The sequence below is a fragment of the Equus quagga genome, chromosome 7 (assembly GCF_021613505.1).
Source record: "Equus quagga isolate Etosha38 chromosome 7, UCLA_HA_Equagga_1.0, whole genome shotgun sequence".
NCBI classification, from domain to species: Eukaryota; Metazoa; Chordata; class Mammalia; order Perissodactyla; family Equidae; genus Equus; species Equus quagga.
In genome coordinates, this window is record NC_060273.1 from 14,718,338 (window position 1) to 14,736,758 (window position 18,421).

The 18,421-nt window shown below is 45.7% G+C and overlaps 1 protein-coding gene across 5 annotated transcripts in view; it reads left to right on the forward strand.

Moving 5' to 3' along the window:
• Positions 1-18,421, forward strand: part of TMC5 (transmembrane channel like 5) — a 74,764-nt gene that overhangs the window by 21,888 nt on the left and 34,455 nt on the right. For all 5 annotated transcript variants that reach the window (XM_046665369.1, XM_046665364.1, XM_046665366.1 and 2 more), the window contains 3 exons: positions 7,203-8,173; positions 10,130-10,302; positions 14,367-14,456. In XM_046665369.1, the coding sequence (XP_046521325.1) occupies positions 7,278-8,173; positions 10,130-10,302; positions 14,367-14,456 (1,159 nt within the window). In that variant the 5' untranslated portion in view covers positions 7,203-7,277. The remainder of the gene's footprint in view (positions 1-7,202; positions 8,174-10,129; positions 10,303-14,366; positions 14,457-18,421) is intronic.

Sequence of the window (18,421 nt, forward strand, 5' to 3'; positions counted from 1 at the left end):
GGGTAAATAGAAAATAGAGATTTTTCTCTGCCCCTATTTCCCTTTTTGCCTGAGCATCTTCATCGATTGTTCGAAATGCCTAAGTAGTTAAATAAGTAAATTAAAAAGTGAGGAAGTCAGTCTATGTGGGAAGTGGTCCAGTGTAGTAAAGAAACTTGTCTTCAAATCCTTGTCCCTGCTTACTCTCTGTGAGAGCTCAGAGAAGATGTCAAGTCCTTCTCAACCTCCGTTTCCTCATCTGTAAAACCGGAGTGTGAAGAGTCCTCTGCTCCACATCAGGCGCAGAGCGCGAGTATGCAGCACATGGTTCTGCTCGCCGCCTGCCTGGGAGTAGGTAGTCAAAGTTACTATGTTTCAGAAGTACATTTCTTACTTTGTCCATTTCACTTATTAACTTAGTTTTCATTTTCATGCAAAATGTCCTCTTCTTTCTCTTTAATGTCAAAGTCTCCCTCTGCTTTGCATCCTTTTTCTTTTTTTTTTTCCACTATAAATTTTTCTTTACATCATTGACTTGCAGAGTTGGAAAAGCCCTTGTAGGTCTTCCCACATTAATATCAGTTTAACCGGGCCATTCTCAAAAGCAGGGCTGGGGTGGTGGGAGTAGTGATTTTGTCCCCAGAGGACACTTGGCAAGGCCTGGGACATTTCTGGTTGTCACGACTTGGGGGAGATGCTACTGGCACCGAGTGGGTAGAGGCCAGAGAGGCCGCTGAACGTCCCGTGATGCACAGGACAGCCCCCACAACAAACAGCTCTCTGTCAACAGTGCTGAGAAGGCGAAAACCCAGTTTCACTGAGGCTCATCTTGCCCTTCTTCTTTTTCTGAATGAGCTTCTTTCTCTTGCCTTTTTGCAAGCTGCATGTAGTACTGACTGGGGGTAATCCAGGGAAAAGGAAGAAAGACCAGTTTGGAGAATATTCTGGTTGTCCTTCTGGGTGACCATGTGAAAATGAATAGTTAGTTACCCGAAGCTGTTGTAAGTTAATGCAACTACTTGGGGGCCGTTTCTTGTGAAATTGAAACACTTAAGGCAAGCCACCCAGCAAAACCACTTCCCTGTGTCTTCTTTGGATAAATTGTCACAAGTGGGCACAAGGAGACTCAGATGGGATGTAAACCGATCATTTTAATGGTGAAAAATGGGAAATAGCCCAAATGTCCATCAGTGGGAGAAGGAATAAGTCCAATGTGGTAAGGCCATATGATGGAACACTATACAGCCATTAAAATGAACCAGCCCCATGGCTGAGTGGTTGGGTTCACACGCTCTGCTTTGGCGGCCTAGGGTTTCGCCGGTTCGGATCCTGGGCGTGGACATGACACCGCTCATCAGGCCATGCTGAGGTGGCGTCCCACATGTCAACACTGGAGGGACCCACAACTAGAATATGCAGCTGTGTACTGGGGGGATTTGGGGAGAAAAAGCAGAAAAAAACAAAAAACGATTGGCAACAGTTGTTAGCTCAGGTGCCAATCTTAAAAAAAAAAAAAATGAACAGACTTGTAGATTGATGTGTGAACTGCCAACATGAATAGATCTCAAAATCAGTCTTATGTTTAAAAAAAGGACAAGTTGCATGAAGTCTGTAGGGTATGATAAAGATAGACATAGATGTAACTTTTATGCGTGAAGTCCTAGTACTGTCGCTTATTGATGCACCCTCTGTGTGGTTTTGCTGGTTTCCTGGGGCTGCCGTAACAATGTAGCACAAACTGGCCAGCTTAAACAACTGAAATGTGTTGTCTCCCAGTTCTGGAGGCCGGAAGTCAGAAATCAAGGTGTCCGCAGGTTGATGGTCTAATGACAGTAGATCACAAAAGCTGTCGCTGCTTTTAATGACCTTGTTTAGCAAAATGAAATGTTTCTTCTCCGTGTCCCCCCCCCACAAAAAACAATTTAAAAAAATTTGTTTGGTCTATTTTTAATTAAATGGATAGAGGCTCATTGGAACTAGTTAAGAGTTTCTATGGAATCACTTTCATAATTTTGACTGTGGGTCTTCAATATGTATGTATCTTGTATCATTTATAGGATTGTAGCCAGCAAAAGCAATGTTGATTTTGTTGGGCTTCAAAGGTTGGCCCTGTCATGAGTTGGCATGACAAAGTTCACCCCTTTAGAAGATAAAATGTACAACTAAAATTAGAATTTGTGGCCTTGCTTTTTGCCTCTTATGGGGTGATGTCCTGCATTTGGTATTGATCAGGATTGCCATTTTACAAGGTCCTGGTTTCTCTTTCCTTTCTTGTCAGATAATAAATGGCCTCAATTAGCAACATTAACCTTTGCACAGTCATGACTGTATGGCCATGATAGTCTAGGCTGAGCCTGGGGCGGGAAGATGGGAAAAGGAGATTGGAGCGAAGAGCCGTGCATAGCCGGCCATCTCCTGCTGGTATGTGTAGCTCTAAAGCATTCTTTCTGATACCCCGTCATGTTCCATTATGCAGGGGTGCTGTCACTGATTTGGTCAGTCCCCTGTTGATGTGGTTTTGGATTGCTTCCAGTTTTTTCTCATTACGCACGAAGCTTGGCCTGACAATCCTTCATGACTCTGTGTCCCTATGTTTTATGAGCCCACTTTGGCGTCTGCAGAACGGAACTGTGGGTGGCCTGCCATGGCTTATGTTGGTTTAAGTCTGGGAAAGCTAAGAGGCAGCAGAGGTCCAGATAAAAAGCCTGATTGTGACTTCTTCAAGATTCTAGCGTGTAATTTATCCCCTGAACTTTCTGGGATTGGCTGGATGACAAATGCAAGAGTGTTGCGACCGCCCGTTCAAACCAGGAGCCTTGCAAGATCAATTAGGGAGTCCCCGATGAACAGACGTAGCAGGTGTATAAATGCTTGGGAACATGATTGAAAACCCTAGAAACAGTGAGGTGGGAAGCGCTCAATGGATGTCAAAAGGCGGACTCAGAATAGGTTCAATGGCCCTTATTGGAAGGGCGCTAGAGCAATAAAATTTGGAGGAAAAATAAAAAAGTATAGTATCCTGTCTGTGCTTTTTCCAAGGCACAAAGCAAAAGTATTCCTTTGAAAGGGCAGGATATTTGTTCCTCTGATAGTTTGTAGGAAACTATGGGTAAGATTTTCAGAAGACCACTCCCATTTTATTTGACAATCAATAAAAGACGATTTTCTTGTAGCTATTTCCTCCTTCCTCTTCTGTCCCCTAGTCCTGTCTGTGGGCTCAGCTTTGTGTTTGTTTAGGAATTTGTTCCAGTGCAGCTGATAATGGTTAGAGCAGCATTCGCGCCTGGACTGTGAAAGAGACGTGCAATACACAAATTCCTGTCAACTGACGTCAGTAGAACAGAGAACTGTGCCAGACTGAAACTAATCATTGGCTGATCGCATATAACATCTATCTATCTATCTGTCTGTCTGTCTGTCTGTCTGTCTGCCTATCTATCTACTTATCTATCATTTACTTATCTACTTACCTACTTTATCTATCTACTTATGTATTTATCCATCATCTACTTCTCTGTGTACCTACATATCTACCTAACTGTGTGTGTTATATGAATGTACGTATAAATGAATTTGTCAGAGATTCTAAATAAAGACCAAAGTTCTGCTGCATCAAGAAACCAATTCAGCGGCCGGCCTGGAGGCGCAGCGGTTAAGTGCGCACGTTCTGCTGCTGCAGCCCGGGGTTCGCTGGTTCAGATCCCGGGTGCAGACATGGCACCGCTTGGCAAGCCATGCTGTGGTAGGCGTCCCGCATATAAAAAGTAGAAGAAGATGGGCACGGATGTTAGCTCAGGGCCAGGCTTCCTCAGCAAAAAGAGGAGAATTGGCAGCAGATGTTAGATCAGGGCTAATCTTGCTCAAAAATAAAAAAACAAAGAAAGAAACTCAAAATCTCAATGGCTTAACTTGTAAAAGTTTATTTCTTGCTCATGGAAAGCTATTGTGGGTTGGTGGGGGTGGGCTCTGCTGCATTTAGTCGTGCAGGAAGCCAGGCTGGTGGGTGGGTCGCCATCTGAAATGTCACTGGTTGCCACTGCAGGGGAAAGTGGAACTAGAAGGTTGTGTTTCGGCTCTCAAATGCTTTGGTGTGGAAGTGACACAGCCACTTACGCTCACAGCCCACTGGCCAGAAATGGCCATATGCCACTGCCTTCCTGCCAGGGGGCTGCTCATCTCCTCACAGGGACCTGCAGGGGGCTGCAGCATCTTCTCCCCACTCTGCTCCTGCAGCTCGGCCTGGAGTGGCTAGAGCTGCTGAGCTCTTGGCTGATGACCTTGGGCCCTGGCTTTACTATGTGGTTATCTGAGCCCTTTGGAAGGGTTCTCATAATACACTGTTTTTAGAAATTCATCCTGGGAGGAGCTGTCGCCCTCTTGGAAACTGATGAACGTCCTCTTTTCATGGGTAGTGAGGATGCGATCACCTGTCATCAGTCCCTTTCAGTCTGGGCTCGCAAGGAGCTCACAGCACAATGTGGTTCTCAGAAGCCGCCCCTTATGTCAACCTAGGAATTTTGTAGAATTCCTCCTCCCTCTACTTTATTACAAACCATTTTCTACTTTTTTAATCATGTCCTGGTTGAGTGCAAGACTTTTATTGTCGACCAACCCCTATCTCTCTCTTGGAAGCTGCCAGGGTTTACATTACACATAAATAAAAATAGTGGTAAAAAATAGCTTCTGTTCAGTAAATGGTTCCTTGGTGCCAGCTGCATTCTGTGCCTTATCTTGTTCATTCCTTACAACAGCCCTATGAGGTATTATTGTCCGTACTGGATGGGTGAGGAAATAGGCTCAGAGAGGTTCAGTGACTTGCCCAAGTCCACACAGCCAGCAGATGGAAACTAAACCCAGTTGTACCCGATGCCAAGGGCTGGGTCCCTAACCATTTCCATTTTGTAGCATCACACAGGTGGACCATTCAACTCAGGCAATATGTCCTGTCCTCACCCAGCTTTTGCTTTCATTAATTCAGATTTTCTGTGTTGTATATGTAAGAAAAGTGGAAATGTTTGCGAGCCAGAACCATTCATTTTTTTTAGAACTGGTATAATGGCCCCTTAAGGAAATAGACGGTTTTGTGGTATGGGCGTCTGATTTAGGGGTTTTTCATTTTCCTTTTCTTTTTAAAATTAAGGAGTAATATATTTACAGAGATGTGAGGCGTGGGTGGGTTCAGGCGCTTAAATGATGTCATCCACATTTGATCTCTTTCTCTTGTCTCTTGGCTCTGTTGTCTTCCCACTTGACACCACTCTCAGGGAGGCCTCCTCCACTGGTGACCACGGGCAGCTTCAGGCTTATAACTTCCTAACTCCAAGTCCAGCAGAAAGAGAGAGCTTCTCTCTTCTCAACAGTTGTGACAAAACTCCCAGAATTGAATGTCGCTGGTTTTGACTGGGTTCTGTGTCCTGACCCAGTCACTGTGGCCAGGAAGAAAATAATTCTGACTGGGTCATATGTCTACACCTGGCCCATATGGACTGAGAATGGGGGTGTTAACTCAAGGAAAAGTGTTACCACCAAAGAGAGAAATGGATGCTAGGCAGGGAGAAAATAAAGGAAAATGGATTTCCACCTTGCTGAGAAATATGGAATTGAGTTAGCAAAAATGAACATGCTGAGACTGCAGGTGAGGGCAGAAAGTTAATATTGGTGTTAGCTCTGATTTCTCAAGGAAAATCTAACCCTTTATGTTTGTCTAGAGATAAACTTGTAAACGTTGGCTGAACTTTACAAATGGTCTACTTCCTTCTTTCAAAGGCGTCACCATTCATCTAATCCTGGCTTGAAACTGTGGAGATATTTCTGTCTTGTATTTTCCTTACCTCTCACCCCGCCCATATCGGATCAGTCCACAAATCCTATTGATTCTTCCTTTTAGTTTTCTCCCCTGTGGGTTATTTTACTTTTATTTTTATTTTTTTGGTGAGGAAGATTGTTCCCAAGCTACCATCTGTGCTAATCTTCCTCTATTTTGTATGTGGGACACCACCACAGCATGGCTTCATGAGCCGTGTGTAGGTCTCCGTGCCCGGGATCCAAACCTGCAAACCTGGGCTGCTAAAGCAGAGGACGTGACCTTGACCTCTATGCCACCAGGCTGGCCCCCTCCTCTACTTATTATTTTTGTCGCTGTTCCTACTGACACTACACCAGCAGCTCCCAGGCTTATGTTCTATCACCATAGCAACCCTAGTGAAACAAGAGCTTATCTCTCCCAGTTAGTCTAGTCAAGGTCTTGGAAGACTGAATGGGTTTTGTGCCCCTTCCTGAACCAAACCCTGTGGCCAGGGGCATGGTGCACAGTGATTGGCCAGGCCTGGGTCATGTGACCATCCTTGGAGTCAGGAATGCAATCAGCCCTTCCTGAATCACCTGGATCAAGAGTGGGGGAGGGGCAGATGCCCAGAGGAAAATCAGGGCATTGGGGCCAAAAGAGGGACAAATGGGTAATAGGCAAGTAAAAACAACAGATATCCAGCACTCTTAGTGATCAAAACGCCATCGCTTCTGATTTGAAAGCATGTCCATGGATCAGAGCTCAGGGAACTCATAAAATCATCTTTTCAAAGTGGAAGGGATGGTAGCAGTTGTCTCCTTACCCAAGTCCTCTAGTTACCATCGACCTTTCTTCCTTTGTGCACTTATCCTAATTTATACTTTGAACCCCAGAACCGCTAGTGCAATCCAAGTGCTCAAAAGTCCTGTTCCTTCCCGTCTTTTGGTCCATGGCTCCCCTCCCTCCCAACTGAGGCATTGTATTGGTCAGGATGTAAGTTTAGCCACATGTATCAGAGACCCAAAAAACAGTGGTTTACATAAGATAAAGGTTTATTTCTTCCTGTATGTAAAAGTCTGAGCTGATATATTGGCACCTATCTGTGAAGTCATCAGCAACCCAGGCTTCTTCCATCTGTTGGGCGCCCTCCTTAGGGCGGGTGCTGCCTGGTGTGCACGCCCAAGATGGCACCCCATCGTTTCCACATTCCGGCCGGCTGGAAGTAACCTGGAAGTTGTATATATTGCTCTGCTCAGGTCCCGTTGACCACTCTTGGCCGCACCTAGCTGCATAGGAGGCTGGAAAACATCCTCTTTATTCTGGGCAGCTGTGTACCCAACCATGAAAGAAAGGAGGACAGGTACTGGAAGATAACCAGCAGCCTCTGCAGGGAAGAAAGGGAAAAAGTCTGACCTTTTCCTTCCTTTTTGTTTTTCAGGTAACAGAAAAGATCCCTGAGTAACTGCAAATGCAAGAACATTTTAGCACTCCAGGGTAAAGAATCTGTGCCAGCATGTCTGCCTACTACAGGAATAACGGGTACGAGGAAGATCCGGATGACCCTGACTATTCAGGGTCTCGGAACCCTACGCGAGGATATTTGAAAACTCAGGGTTATTCAGATTCTCCAGGTCCTCTGAACCACTCGGGTTACCCCACCAGCAGGAACCCATACGCTGCAGACTCCAGAACAAATCCAGACTATCCTGCGTCTCTAGCAGAACCAGATTATCCTGGATCTCAGAGTAATCCAGACTACCCTGGCAGCAGAAGCAACCCATACTCTGGAGGCTCCAGAAGAAATTCCGACTATCCTGGGTCTCTAGCAGAACCAGATTATCCTGGATCGCAGGGTAATCCAGACTTCCCTGGCATCAGGAGCAATCCATACTCTGCAGGCTCCAGAAGAAGCTCAGACTATCCCAAATCTCTGGCAGAGCCAAATTATCTTGGATCTTGGAGAAATCGGTACCCTCCAGGCTCATCCAGAGAGCCAGACTACTCTGAATCTCAACGAAATCCTGACTTTGCAAGTTCCAGAAGCAGTGGAAACTATGCACGCTCCAGAACAAATCCTGATTATCTTGGCTCCTTGGGAGAACCAGACTACCCTGGATCTCAGGGAAACTCTAACCATCCTGGCCCCAGAGCCGGTTCCAACCATCCAGGCTCCAGAAGGAATCCAGAATATGCTGGTTCCAGAATCAGTCCATATAGAGACTCTCTGGCACAGCCTGACTATCCAGGTGCCGAGAATCAACCTAACTCTCCACACTTTTTTGGGGAACCAGACTATCCCGGTGCTGAGAACAATCGGAACTCTTCAAACTTTTGGGGGGAGCCCGATTACCCAGATGCTGAGGATGGTCGTGCTTCTGGCTCTTCTGAGACCCCGGAAGTGACCAGGGAGTAAGTGCAGGCATCTCTCTCCATTGTGGGTGGGGGCTAAATGCTAGCTCATCAAGTCAGTGGAACTCGGTTGGCCTTGTTTGGGTTTGGGACACGTATGATGATTTCCATAATCTGAAGCTGTGGTTAAACTTTCATACCTACCTGTAGACCTCACCTGGGCTGTGGCTCTCGCCCTGAGGTTTCAGGCCCTTACCCGAACATAATCTTTCATCACCTTTTTCTTGGATAGCATCCTCCCAGGTCCCCTACCTCTTCCTATCCAATCCCTGCAAGACATTTGGGCCCCCACTGTTTTGCCCCTGCGACTTTGCCTATAAAGGTTAGGATTAAGACTTGATAATTATACACCCAAACATTTTAACCAGATTTGTATCAACATAAATGCATTTTAATCAAGAAAATCTTTTGATGATCTAACTCCATGAAATCAATTTAATTCCTCACTCAGTTTTTTATACAAGATGGTTGAGCCACTCTTGATTTTTTCCACTTTCTTTTTTATTTTACTGAAATTATTATCAGAACTGATCATTTTTCGTGTTTACAGCAGATTTGGTTCATTGATCTTCTGCATTCTTGTTGTTTTCATCAACTTTGATCAATTATAATTTTTGCCATTGTCAGTATTCCTTCAAGGCCGTTTTAAAAAATTAAGTCCAATTTTTCCTGGTTCAGATTCTGTAGATCTGAATTTTGTCAAAAAGATTTTAAATCTTCTGTCAATTCTTGGTCATTGACAAATTTTACCAGGTGTAGTTCTGGACATTAACAGCATTAGTTTGAGTTAGTCTGAGTGACTTAGTTTTACCAAATCTGATTTTTCCTGAGTTAAATTTTTCAATGTTCATGTTGCCAACAAGATGTGATTCTTTAGTCTGGTTTTTAAAAAATCTATGAACTTGGAACTAATTTGAGTCTTGTTTTGCATGTACTGTTTCCACTAGTATTATTTATGAATTCAACAAAAACTAATGGCTTGTGTTTATCTCTAGGAACAAGGATATGGGATTTGGGTGTGCAGCAGGGTCAAAATGTCTTCCGGTCCTAAATAGTAGGGATAACAGGACCAGGTCGAAATGTCGTCCTTGGTCTTGTCCCCCTTGCCTGATTCATCATCCCAGAATGTGCCTTTGACCCTGTCACTCCTTTGTTTCTCATCGTCATGGTTCCCCGTCACCTCTGGGAGAAAGGCCACACTACCTCGCCCATGAGAACATTTAAGAATGAGCATGCACTTGTTGAATTGTGTGATGCCAGCCAGAGACCAGCCTGACTTGACAACTCTCACTTCTCCTATCCCCTCCCTACCTCCACCCTGTATTTTGGGTCAATGGGCTTGACCTTGGCTCATCCTTAGAATTACCTAATTACCTGGAGAACTTTAAAACACTACAGATGCCTGGGCTCAACTTTCAGAGCATCTGATTTAATTGTGTGGGGTGAGGCCCGGCATTTGCTATACATTTAAAATTGAGAACTATTGCTCCAGGTTAATTGATTTTTGTAGCATTCCCGTTACACATTCAGCACTTTCCGGTCTGACACTTTTATTTATGCTGTTCTTCATCCTTGGAATGTCCTCCTCCTGACTCCTTATGTATAAGTTTATCCTTCCAATCCCGCTCGGCTGTCTCTTTTCTATGTAGATTTCCTCCCAAACTCCCAGCTAGAATTCTTCTCCTTCCTCTGACCTCGTTGGGCCTGTCTTCTGATACTCACCAGTTCCTACTTGTATTATAATTGCTTATGGCTCTGTTTAAGGAGCTCTCCCAGGTTGCATTAGGAGGTAGACATCCATGTCTTTACCTTTGCGTCCTCACCCCAGCCCATGCCTAACACGTGGTTGACATTCAGTTGGCATTTGTGGGATGGATGAATGGATGGATGGGTGGATGGATGACTCTCCTTACCATGCTGCTGGATAGATATTGATCCATCATTTTGGGATTTTAGACTGCTCAACAGAACATCTTCAATCCAGCACTCATTTCGTCATGGGGGTGACGGCCCCTTGGGCATCCTTGAGAGAGAGTATGAAGATTACCCTGAAAGCATTGAAATGAATTCCATGGAGATGGCAAATCCATATGGCCGCTCTGTGCCAGGTGCTCCTGGAAATGGCTATGGTAAGCATTTATTAAGATGAGGATCATATCCTGAGAAGAAAGGACAATTCAGTGGACTTGGGGGAGCAATCATGAAGGATTTACAGCAATAGAAGAATTGGTTAATTCTTTCTCCCTTGAACATCACCTTACAAGGGCAGAGAACTCAATGTCCAGAGAGATAAGCAGTATCATCAATTATCAAAGCAGGCCAGGTAGGGACCATGAAAAATTTGGGCATGCGCAGCCTGTGCCTGCATGAGGTGGCCGATGTTCAGGTTCGGCCCATTGCAATTATGCGGAAATTTGGGCTCAGTGTGGCTGGATCCTCAGATTTTTCTAAGGAAGCCAGAAATCTAGGTTTTTATGTGAAACCTCCTGATTTTCACAGGCTGCAAAATAATAGTTTAAAAAAATAAAAACAGGGGGCTGGCCCTGTGGCCAAATGGTTAAAAGTTCCATGTGCTCCGGGGCCGGCCCTGTGGCCGAGTGGTTAAGTTCACGCACTCGCTGTGGTGGCCCAGGTTTTTGCCGGTTCAGACCCTGGGTGTGGACATGGCACTGCTTGTCAGGCCACATTGAGGCGCCTTCCCACATGCCACAACTAGAAGAACCTGCAACTAAGATATACAACTATGTACCGGGGAGATTTGGGGAAGATAAAGCAGAAAAAAAAACCCCCAAAACATAAATCTATTAAAAAAAAAGAGATGATTGGCAACAGTTGTTAGCTCAGGTGCCAATCTTTGAAAGAGAGGAAAAAAAAAGAAAACATAAATCTATTTAAAAAAAGAAAGTTCCATGCACTCTGCTTTGGCAGCCTGGGTTCGCAGGTTTGGATTCCTGGTGTGAACCCACTCCACTCAACAGCCATGCTGTGGAGGCATCTCACATACAAAGCAGAGGAAGATGGGCACAGGTGTTAGCTCAGGGCGAATCTTCTTCACCAAAAAAAAAGAAAAAGAAATAAAATAAAAACAGCAACCTAGACAAACAAAATCACTGGTAGGCTAGATTCAGTTTTTGGGGCTGCCAGTGGCCAGCTTTAGTGTCGCACATATGAAAGTGTTCAGACAGTCAGCACTTGTGTATTTGGAACCTACTGGGGACAAAGGGAGTAAGAAGCAGCTCTGTCCTCATGTTTCTTAAAGCCTAAATGGGTAGGTGACATCAGCACATCAAGAGGAAGGAAAATCAGCAAGCAGGCTCTGAATATGTGATCAATCACGCCACCCAGGCTAAGGAGATTCTAAACTTCTCGCCTTCCAAGAGGAAAAAGCGACTTGTCTGGTAGAGGAAGCCTTTTTGTTACACAGGAGTCAGTGTTTTGGGGATTTAGAGGCTGTTGGGGCCAGAAAAAGGAGGGAGTGTTGAGCTAAGAACAGAATGAGGTTGGGACAGAGGGCCGATCGCTGAGCCCTGAGGGCTGGATGGGGAGAGTCTGGAGCAAGCAGAGAGGAGGGGCTGGGGTGCCTTACGCTCTAATGAAGATGCTGACTGTTACACATTTGAATAAAAAGTATTCATTAAGGCTATTCCAAACCTTTACCCCATGCATTCCCAGTCGGGGGCAATATCAGTCCTAAGGGGGAAACTTGTTCTTGAAAGGCTGGAGAAAAATCTTCCTCTTTTTACGTATAAAGCACAGATCACACGTAGCACATAAACAGGTATACAGTGTATCTGTGTTTTAAAATTTCACAGGGGAGGGCAATAAGGCAGAAATGTCTAGAAAGAGTCCTTAGGGAGTCAATAATTTAAAAAAATTGACACACACTGCGCTCCCCCAGTGCAAGTGGAGTTAATCATGCCAGGCAGGTTTTGAGTGTTTCCCGTGCCTGAAGGCTCTGCCAAGTGCTGGACTTTAATTGCCTTGTTTAATCTGCACAACCAGCATCAGACAGCCACTACTGCTCTCCCTGTTTACGGATGGGAAAGCTGAGGCTCAGAGAGAAATGTGCCCAAGGTCACCCAGGTCTAACTTGACAGAGCCAGCATCGGAATCTAGTCTCTCTGAACCAAAGCCTGAGCTGTTTCTTAGCCTGCGTTACTGCTGGGTTGGATCAGGACAACTGCAAACAGATTTCCTGACCACCAAGCCCCATACCACCCTGGAAATTAAAATGTTTAGAAAAAAAGTAGTCACGTTAAGTGTGGGTTCCTTGGCTGGGCTCCTTGGTAGGACTAAGGTTGTAGCCCTGGGCACTCACTTGTCCAGTGCCATGCCATCCTCATAGACTGCACTCCTTAAGAAGAACCCATCTTCATCTGGGTATCCTCCAAGGCGCTAGGTGATTTTCCTAGTGTCACAGTGCCTGGCACACAGTAGGTCCTTCAACAGTGCTACATGAATTAATAGCAACAGCACCTGTAAGGGATGTATCAGTTAGTTATTGGCACAGTAATGCTGCATAACAAACAACTCCAAAAACCCAGTAAACAAGCATTTATTTCTCACTCACACATCTGCCGGTTTGCTTGGAGTTTGGCAGAACCAGGTTGGGTTTGGCTGTGCTTGACTCCAGACCGCGGATTCTGTTTAGGTCGATTGTCCTTCTTGGCAGGTGAGCCACCCGGACCATTTTCTTCCCGTTGCGTAAGCTGGAAGGTCTCAAAGTGGCAGGCAGAAAGGCACAGTGTCTCTGAGGCCTTGACTTGGAACTAGCACACTGTCATCCCTGCCATGTTCCATTGTAAAAGCAAGTCAGTGACCAAGGCCAGCTGCAATGAAGGTGGTCCAAGATGGGGGAAGGGTAGTATTTGCTGAACAACCATTAATTAACCACAATAGTTAATATACATTGAGGATATATATTACATCTATGTATATAGTCCAGGATTATATATATATAATCCAGGATAATATATATGTAGTCCAGGATTATTTGAAGCACTTTACTGTATTGACTGATTCAATTCCCCAACAATCTTATGTGAAGATCCTATTATTATTCCTGTTTTAGAGCCTAAGATATTGAAGCTCAGAGAGCTCAAGTAACATGCCCAGGGGCACACACGTAGTAAGTAGCAAAGCTGGGAATTGATCCCCAGCAAAAAGTTCCAGAACCTCCTGCAGTGTAATTTTGTGCGTCTCTAACAGGTGAAGCCAGTGTACTCCCTTTTCTCTGTTAAGGAGATTAACCTTTAATATTTACCGTGGATTGAATAAAAATACATTGAAATGTGACACTGTCATGTAGATGCTGAGCATGGACCCTCTTCCTGAGAAAATCATGCCAGATTCCAGGTTGATTCATGCATCATCATAAAATGCTGAGATAGGAAGGAACTTCTGTAACCATCTAGACAATCTATTTTTTCGCTCATTTTTTTTTACTCAAGACAATTTTTTTTAGAGCAGTTTCAGGTTCACAGTAAAATTGAGGAGAAGGTACAGAGATTTCCCATATACCCCTAACCCCACACATGCACAGCCTCCCCCATTATCAACATGCCCCGCCAGAGTGGGACATTTGCTGCAGTTGATGACTGTGCACTGACGCCTCGTTATCGCTCAAAGTCTGTAGTTTACGTCAGGGTTCACTCTTGGTGGTGTACCTTCCATGGGTTTGGAGAAATGTATAACGCCGCGTATCCATCTATATGGTATCACACACAGTATTTTCACTGCCCTAAACGTCCTCTGTGCTCTGCGTACCCATCCCATCCCCTAGACAAGCATTTTTCAAACTCTTGAGTTGTAACCCATACAAGTTGTGAAATTAATTTTTAAAAATGAAACCGGAAAGAGTGGAACAGAATCCTATATCACAGCACTGTTTATGTAGTCAATCAAAGTATTGCTTCGTGAGACTCGTTCTTCAGTTATACATGTTCAAGTGTGTCCTGGATCTCCGTGGAACAGTTACTTTTAACCATGGCACATAATCCACCGAAAGCATTGATCTTGGCTGTTTCTATTTAACAGCGTTGTTTTCGTATTTGTGTCCTCCTTTCCACCCAAGGGCTTAATTGTTAGTCTGTTAGAACCTCAAGGTCAAGGTCTCAGTCTTGCTGACCTTTATGTGCTCAGTGGTATCAGTGTGGTGGGACGATTGACGATGTCTCCTGCCTCTTCCTTCCAGTGAACCCTGCGTTTGTGGGTGAAGGCAGCCCCAGCCCAGCTAATGGGAACCTGCCGTTGTCTGGGAACGATTGGCACAAGTCACCCCAAGGTAAGGCTTAAATGGACAGTGACCAAAAATTCAACCCTGGAGAAGGAATCTGTTTGAGGTAATGCGGAGGTTGCCATTTCCCCTTGGCCTCCGGTGTGGTGACTGATGCAGTACTTTCTTCGCTTATTTCTTATTTTTTATTTCCTTTCCTTCTCCACGGGCCAGGGAACATGACCAAGAGCAGGCCTCGTGACACACCCTCAGCTCAGCAATCTCATTGGACAGCCTTTCTTTCTCTCTGGGTCTGTCAGTCAATGCTGAAGAAAGACTCTGCCCCTCCCTATTTGGGGCACCTTTACCATAGGAAAGAAGACTGGGTCACGTGTCCATCCCGTGGCTAGCACATGTGGGTGAGGTGGCAGGGCATTGATCAAAATTTTTCTGAATCCTGATAGAACTATTATGATAATGGAGTATAGGACCCATGGGACTTGTGACAGACAGAAGGCTTTGGAATCAGTTCAGAAGCTCTCTAAGGCCCACCATGTGTGGTGATGAAGGTCTGATTGGGGCAGAGACTGAGAAATTAAGAGGAGAGAGGTCAGAAAATTCTGGAAACAAGAGGCAAATCTATGAACAACAAAGAGTAAACCAACGGAGTCTTCTATATAATAACACAAATCTAGGGGCCCCATGACTTAAAACTCTTTCTCCCCTTCCGGCTCCTGAGCCTGTGGGATAACCTTTAGCCTCGTTCTTTAAGAGTTTTCTCAAAGATGCCTGCATCTCCCACCAGGGTCTCTGTTGCTACTGGGCGAGAAGACCATGGACATGTCAACGGTCGTGCCCTCCATGCGGTTCCCCCTGGAGCAGAGAATGGCTTTAGCTGCTAGGGAGAGGAGATGCCTTTAGACTTTAGCGACTGCTTTATCTAGGCAGCATGAGGTCTGAGGCCTCAGAAGGCAGAGAGAAGTAAAGAGAGGGAAGACCCAAAGAGGAACTGAGCTTTCTTCACCGTCTTTTTTTCTTCGCCATTTTGCTTTGCGTTGGTTTTGTTTCTCAGACCACGTACAGTTGAGTGGTGGACAGCCTCCTGATAAAGCATCACTTCACTGGATTCTGCTGTGTACCTAGGAAGCGCCTGGCACCTAGGAGGCCCTCAAATATTCATTTATTTATGGAGGAATGAATGATACATCAGCGTCTCAGTACAGGAAAGGGCCAGGGTGAAGTGGTCCTGAGGCCCGGCCTTTGGGCCAGACAGACCTGGCTGCGACCCCCAGCCCTACGACTTGCTGGGTTTGTGACCTTAGGCAAATAAGCTCTGGGAGCCTCAGTTTTCTTAGCTATAAAATAGGGTTGATTATAGGACCTATGTCATAGGGTGATTATGGGAATTAAATGGTAGACTCTATCTCAAGTACTTGGCCTGCAGGAATGGCAAGTGTCGTTACCGTGAATTATCATTGATGGAGAGAAGGAGTAGAGGCCTGTCTAACCCTACTGCTTAGCGAGAATGTGATGAGGAGGGGGTCAGGTCATTTCTCTGCACCTCCATTTCTCCGACTATTAAATAAACTTGGCCGCGGTGATTTCTGAATCAGGTCTGTTGGATAGGAGTTGTGTTCGGGTACCTGGCACTGAAATGGGACAGTGGCTTAGCAGCAAAGGGATTGATTTGTCTCATGTAACAAGAAGTGTGGAGGGAGGGAGTCCAAAGTTTGTAGGCAGCTCTGCCCGTGATGTTCTCAAGGACTGAGGCCCCTTTGACAGCTTCTTTTTCCACCATCCTTAGCAGGTGAATGTTGGCCCTCCTGCTTTCAAAATGGCAGCCTCTGGTCAGGAAGAAGGAGAAATGGTGATGGGCAAAGTGTGGAGCAGGAAACTGTCACCTTTAAAGAACATTCCTGGAAGCCACATGTCTCATTGGCCAAAATCGGGTCATAAGTCCACCCTTAGCCACAAAGGATCCACCCTGAGCCGCAAAGGAAGCTGGGAGATTTGTAAAGGAGGCTTCTTCTGGTGTGAAACAAAGAGAGAATGGATACTGGGAGGCAGACAGATAGGAGCATGGACTACCCAAGACAGTCAGGAGATAGTAATTGTTTCACTATGAACCTATGTGGATATATAGGCATATAAAATTAGAAATATAAAATATAAGTTTCAGGCTGGAGGTCAAATTAAAAAGAAAATCTTGCCCTTTGTTTATGAGTCATTTAGAAGAATTCCTGCCTCCGTTTCTAGAATCCCATTGTCTTTAATAAAGAATTCTGTTTCAGATTTCTTACCTAGCTACGGAGACAGAAGTCTCTGTAGCGAAACACACCTCTTCATGAGGAGACCCCTCTGGTGTCGATGTGGGGGGTTACGTTGTGATTTGTGTGGGGCTGGCTTTGGCGATCTCATCCTGGCATTTAAAAAATGTGAAGGGGCATCCCCTTGTGATCGTCATCACTTTTTTTGCGTGGTTCCCGGCAACGCCGGTGCGACTACTGCATGAGGTCATCGGAAGCCCACCCCCTGGGAGAACAAAACTGGGAGAAGGTGAGAGATGCTGTCTGATGACCAAGTGAACGAAATCATCATCGAGGTCGAGAATGTGCCATCGGGGGTCCAAAGCCATCCATCCTCAAATCAGATTGTTCCAGAAAAGACACTGGTGAACTCAAGCTTCAGCATGGTCTCCTCCATTTCTGACATCGGTGTGACGGACTCTCAGAGTTTCAGCGACTGGAATGACAAAAAGGGCAGGCGGTTGCTATGGTTTCCAACATCTTTGAATGACTCTATTTCTCAGATCCTTCATAGCCCGGAAAGCCTGGGCACAGACATTCCTTGTACTTCACATGAAAACATGCAAGGTAGCAGACCCTGGGGCAAAGAGGGTGGAGCAGGAGCGAAGAAGGCTTCCAGCTGGTCCACGGGGTTTTACAGTTTTAAGACATCAGAAAGGTTGAAGGTTTGGTAGATGACCTGAGGATGCTAGGGACCGAGGAAGGGGTCACTTTGAGAGCATCTAACCGCTAACAAGAGCTTACCTTGGTCAAGCGCATTTCACACGCCTGGCAGGTCTGCAGGTCTGCCTGGTTCCCAAGCCTCACACCTTAACTACTGGCCTGCTTTGGTCCAATTCCTCCCCACCCTGGATTCAGCTACATAGGATGCTTCTCACTGCTAAGTCCACCGTGGAACAAGGTCTTACCTGAGACCTCCGTGCCTCACCTCCTCCTGAGGTCAAACACGGATGCTGTTTCTGTTTCATTCTCTAATACTCCAGGCATAAAGTCCAGCCGCTCTCAGTGATTTCTAAGAGAAAAAAAATCCGTTTACACCAAAGCGTTTTGTGAGTTTAGCCCTTTATCGGAGATTGGAGCATCTCTTCTTATGCTGCTGTCTCTGTGTATCTCGTGTTTTTTCCTCCTCCCTCCTTCGCTTTTCTTGCTCTCTGTCTACTCCCCCTTCCCTCTCAGGAGAGATACAAATTCCTTGTCTTCAGCAGAGTGATTTGGTGGCCCTCTTGTGGGGACTCTCCCTCCACCTCAACTATGCCATTGAAATGAGGAGTTCTGGCCAGCTCCCTCGATCCTTGCCCCAGCCGGCCCCCCAGCTGGCTGCCTCACTGTTACAAGATGGTGGCAGCAGTTCCAGGCATCACATGCGGACACACCACCACCCAGAGGAAGAAGGATCTGTCTTTTCCTTGTTTTTTGAGTTTTGCTTTTTTGAGAGGGAAGAAACTTTTCCAAGAAGCTCCTCAGCAGACCACCTCTCACAGAACCATACCTGAATTGGTCAGCTGCAAGGGGGATAGGACCGTCAGGATCGGCTTGGGCCCGTTAGGACCTGTCCCCAGCGCCTGGAAACGGGTCCCATCCTGCAGAAGCTCAGGGCCATGGGAGGGAGGGGCGTAAATTCCTAAACAAAATTGAGATTCTGTTAAAAAGGAGAGATGACTTTGGGGTAGCAACCAACAGTATCTACCGCAGTGACCCAAAATGTGGCTATGAGTTAGCGGGAGACAA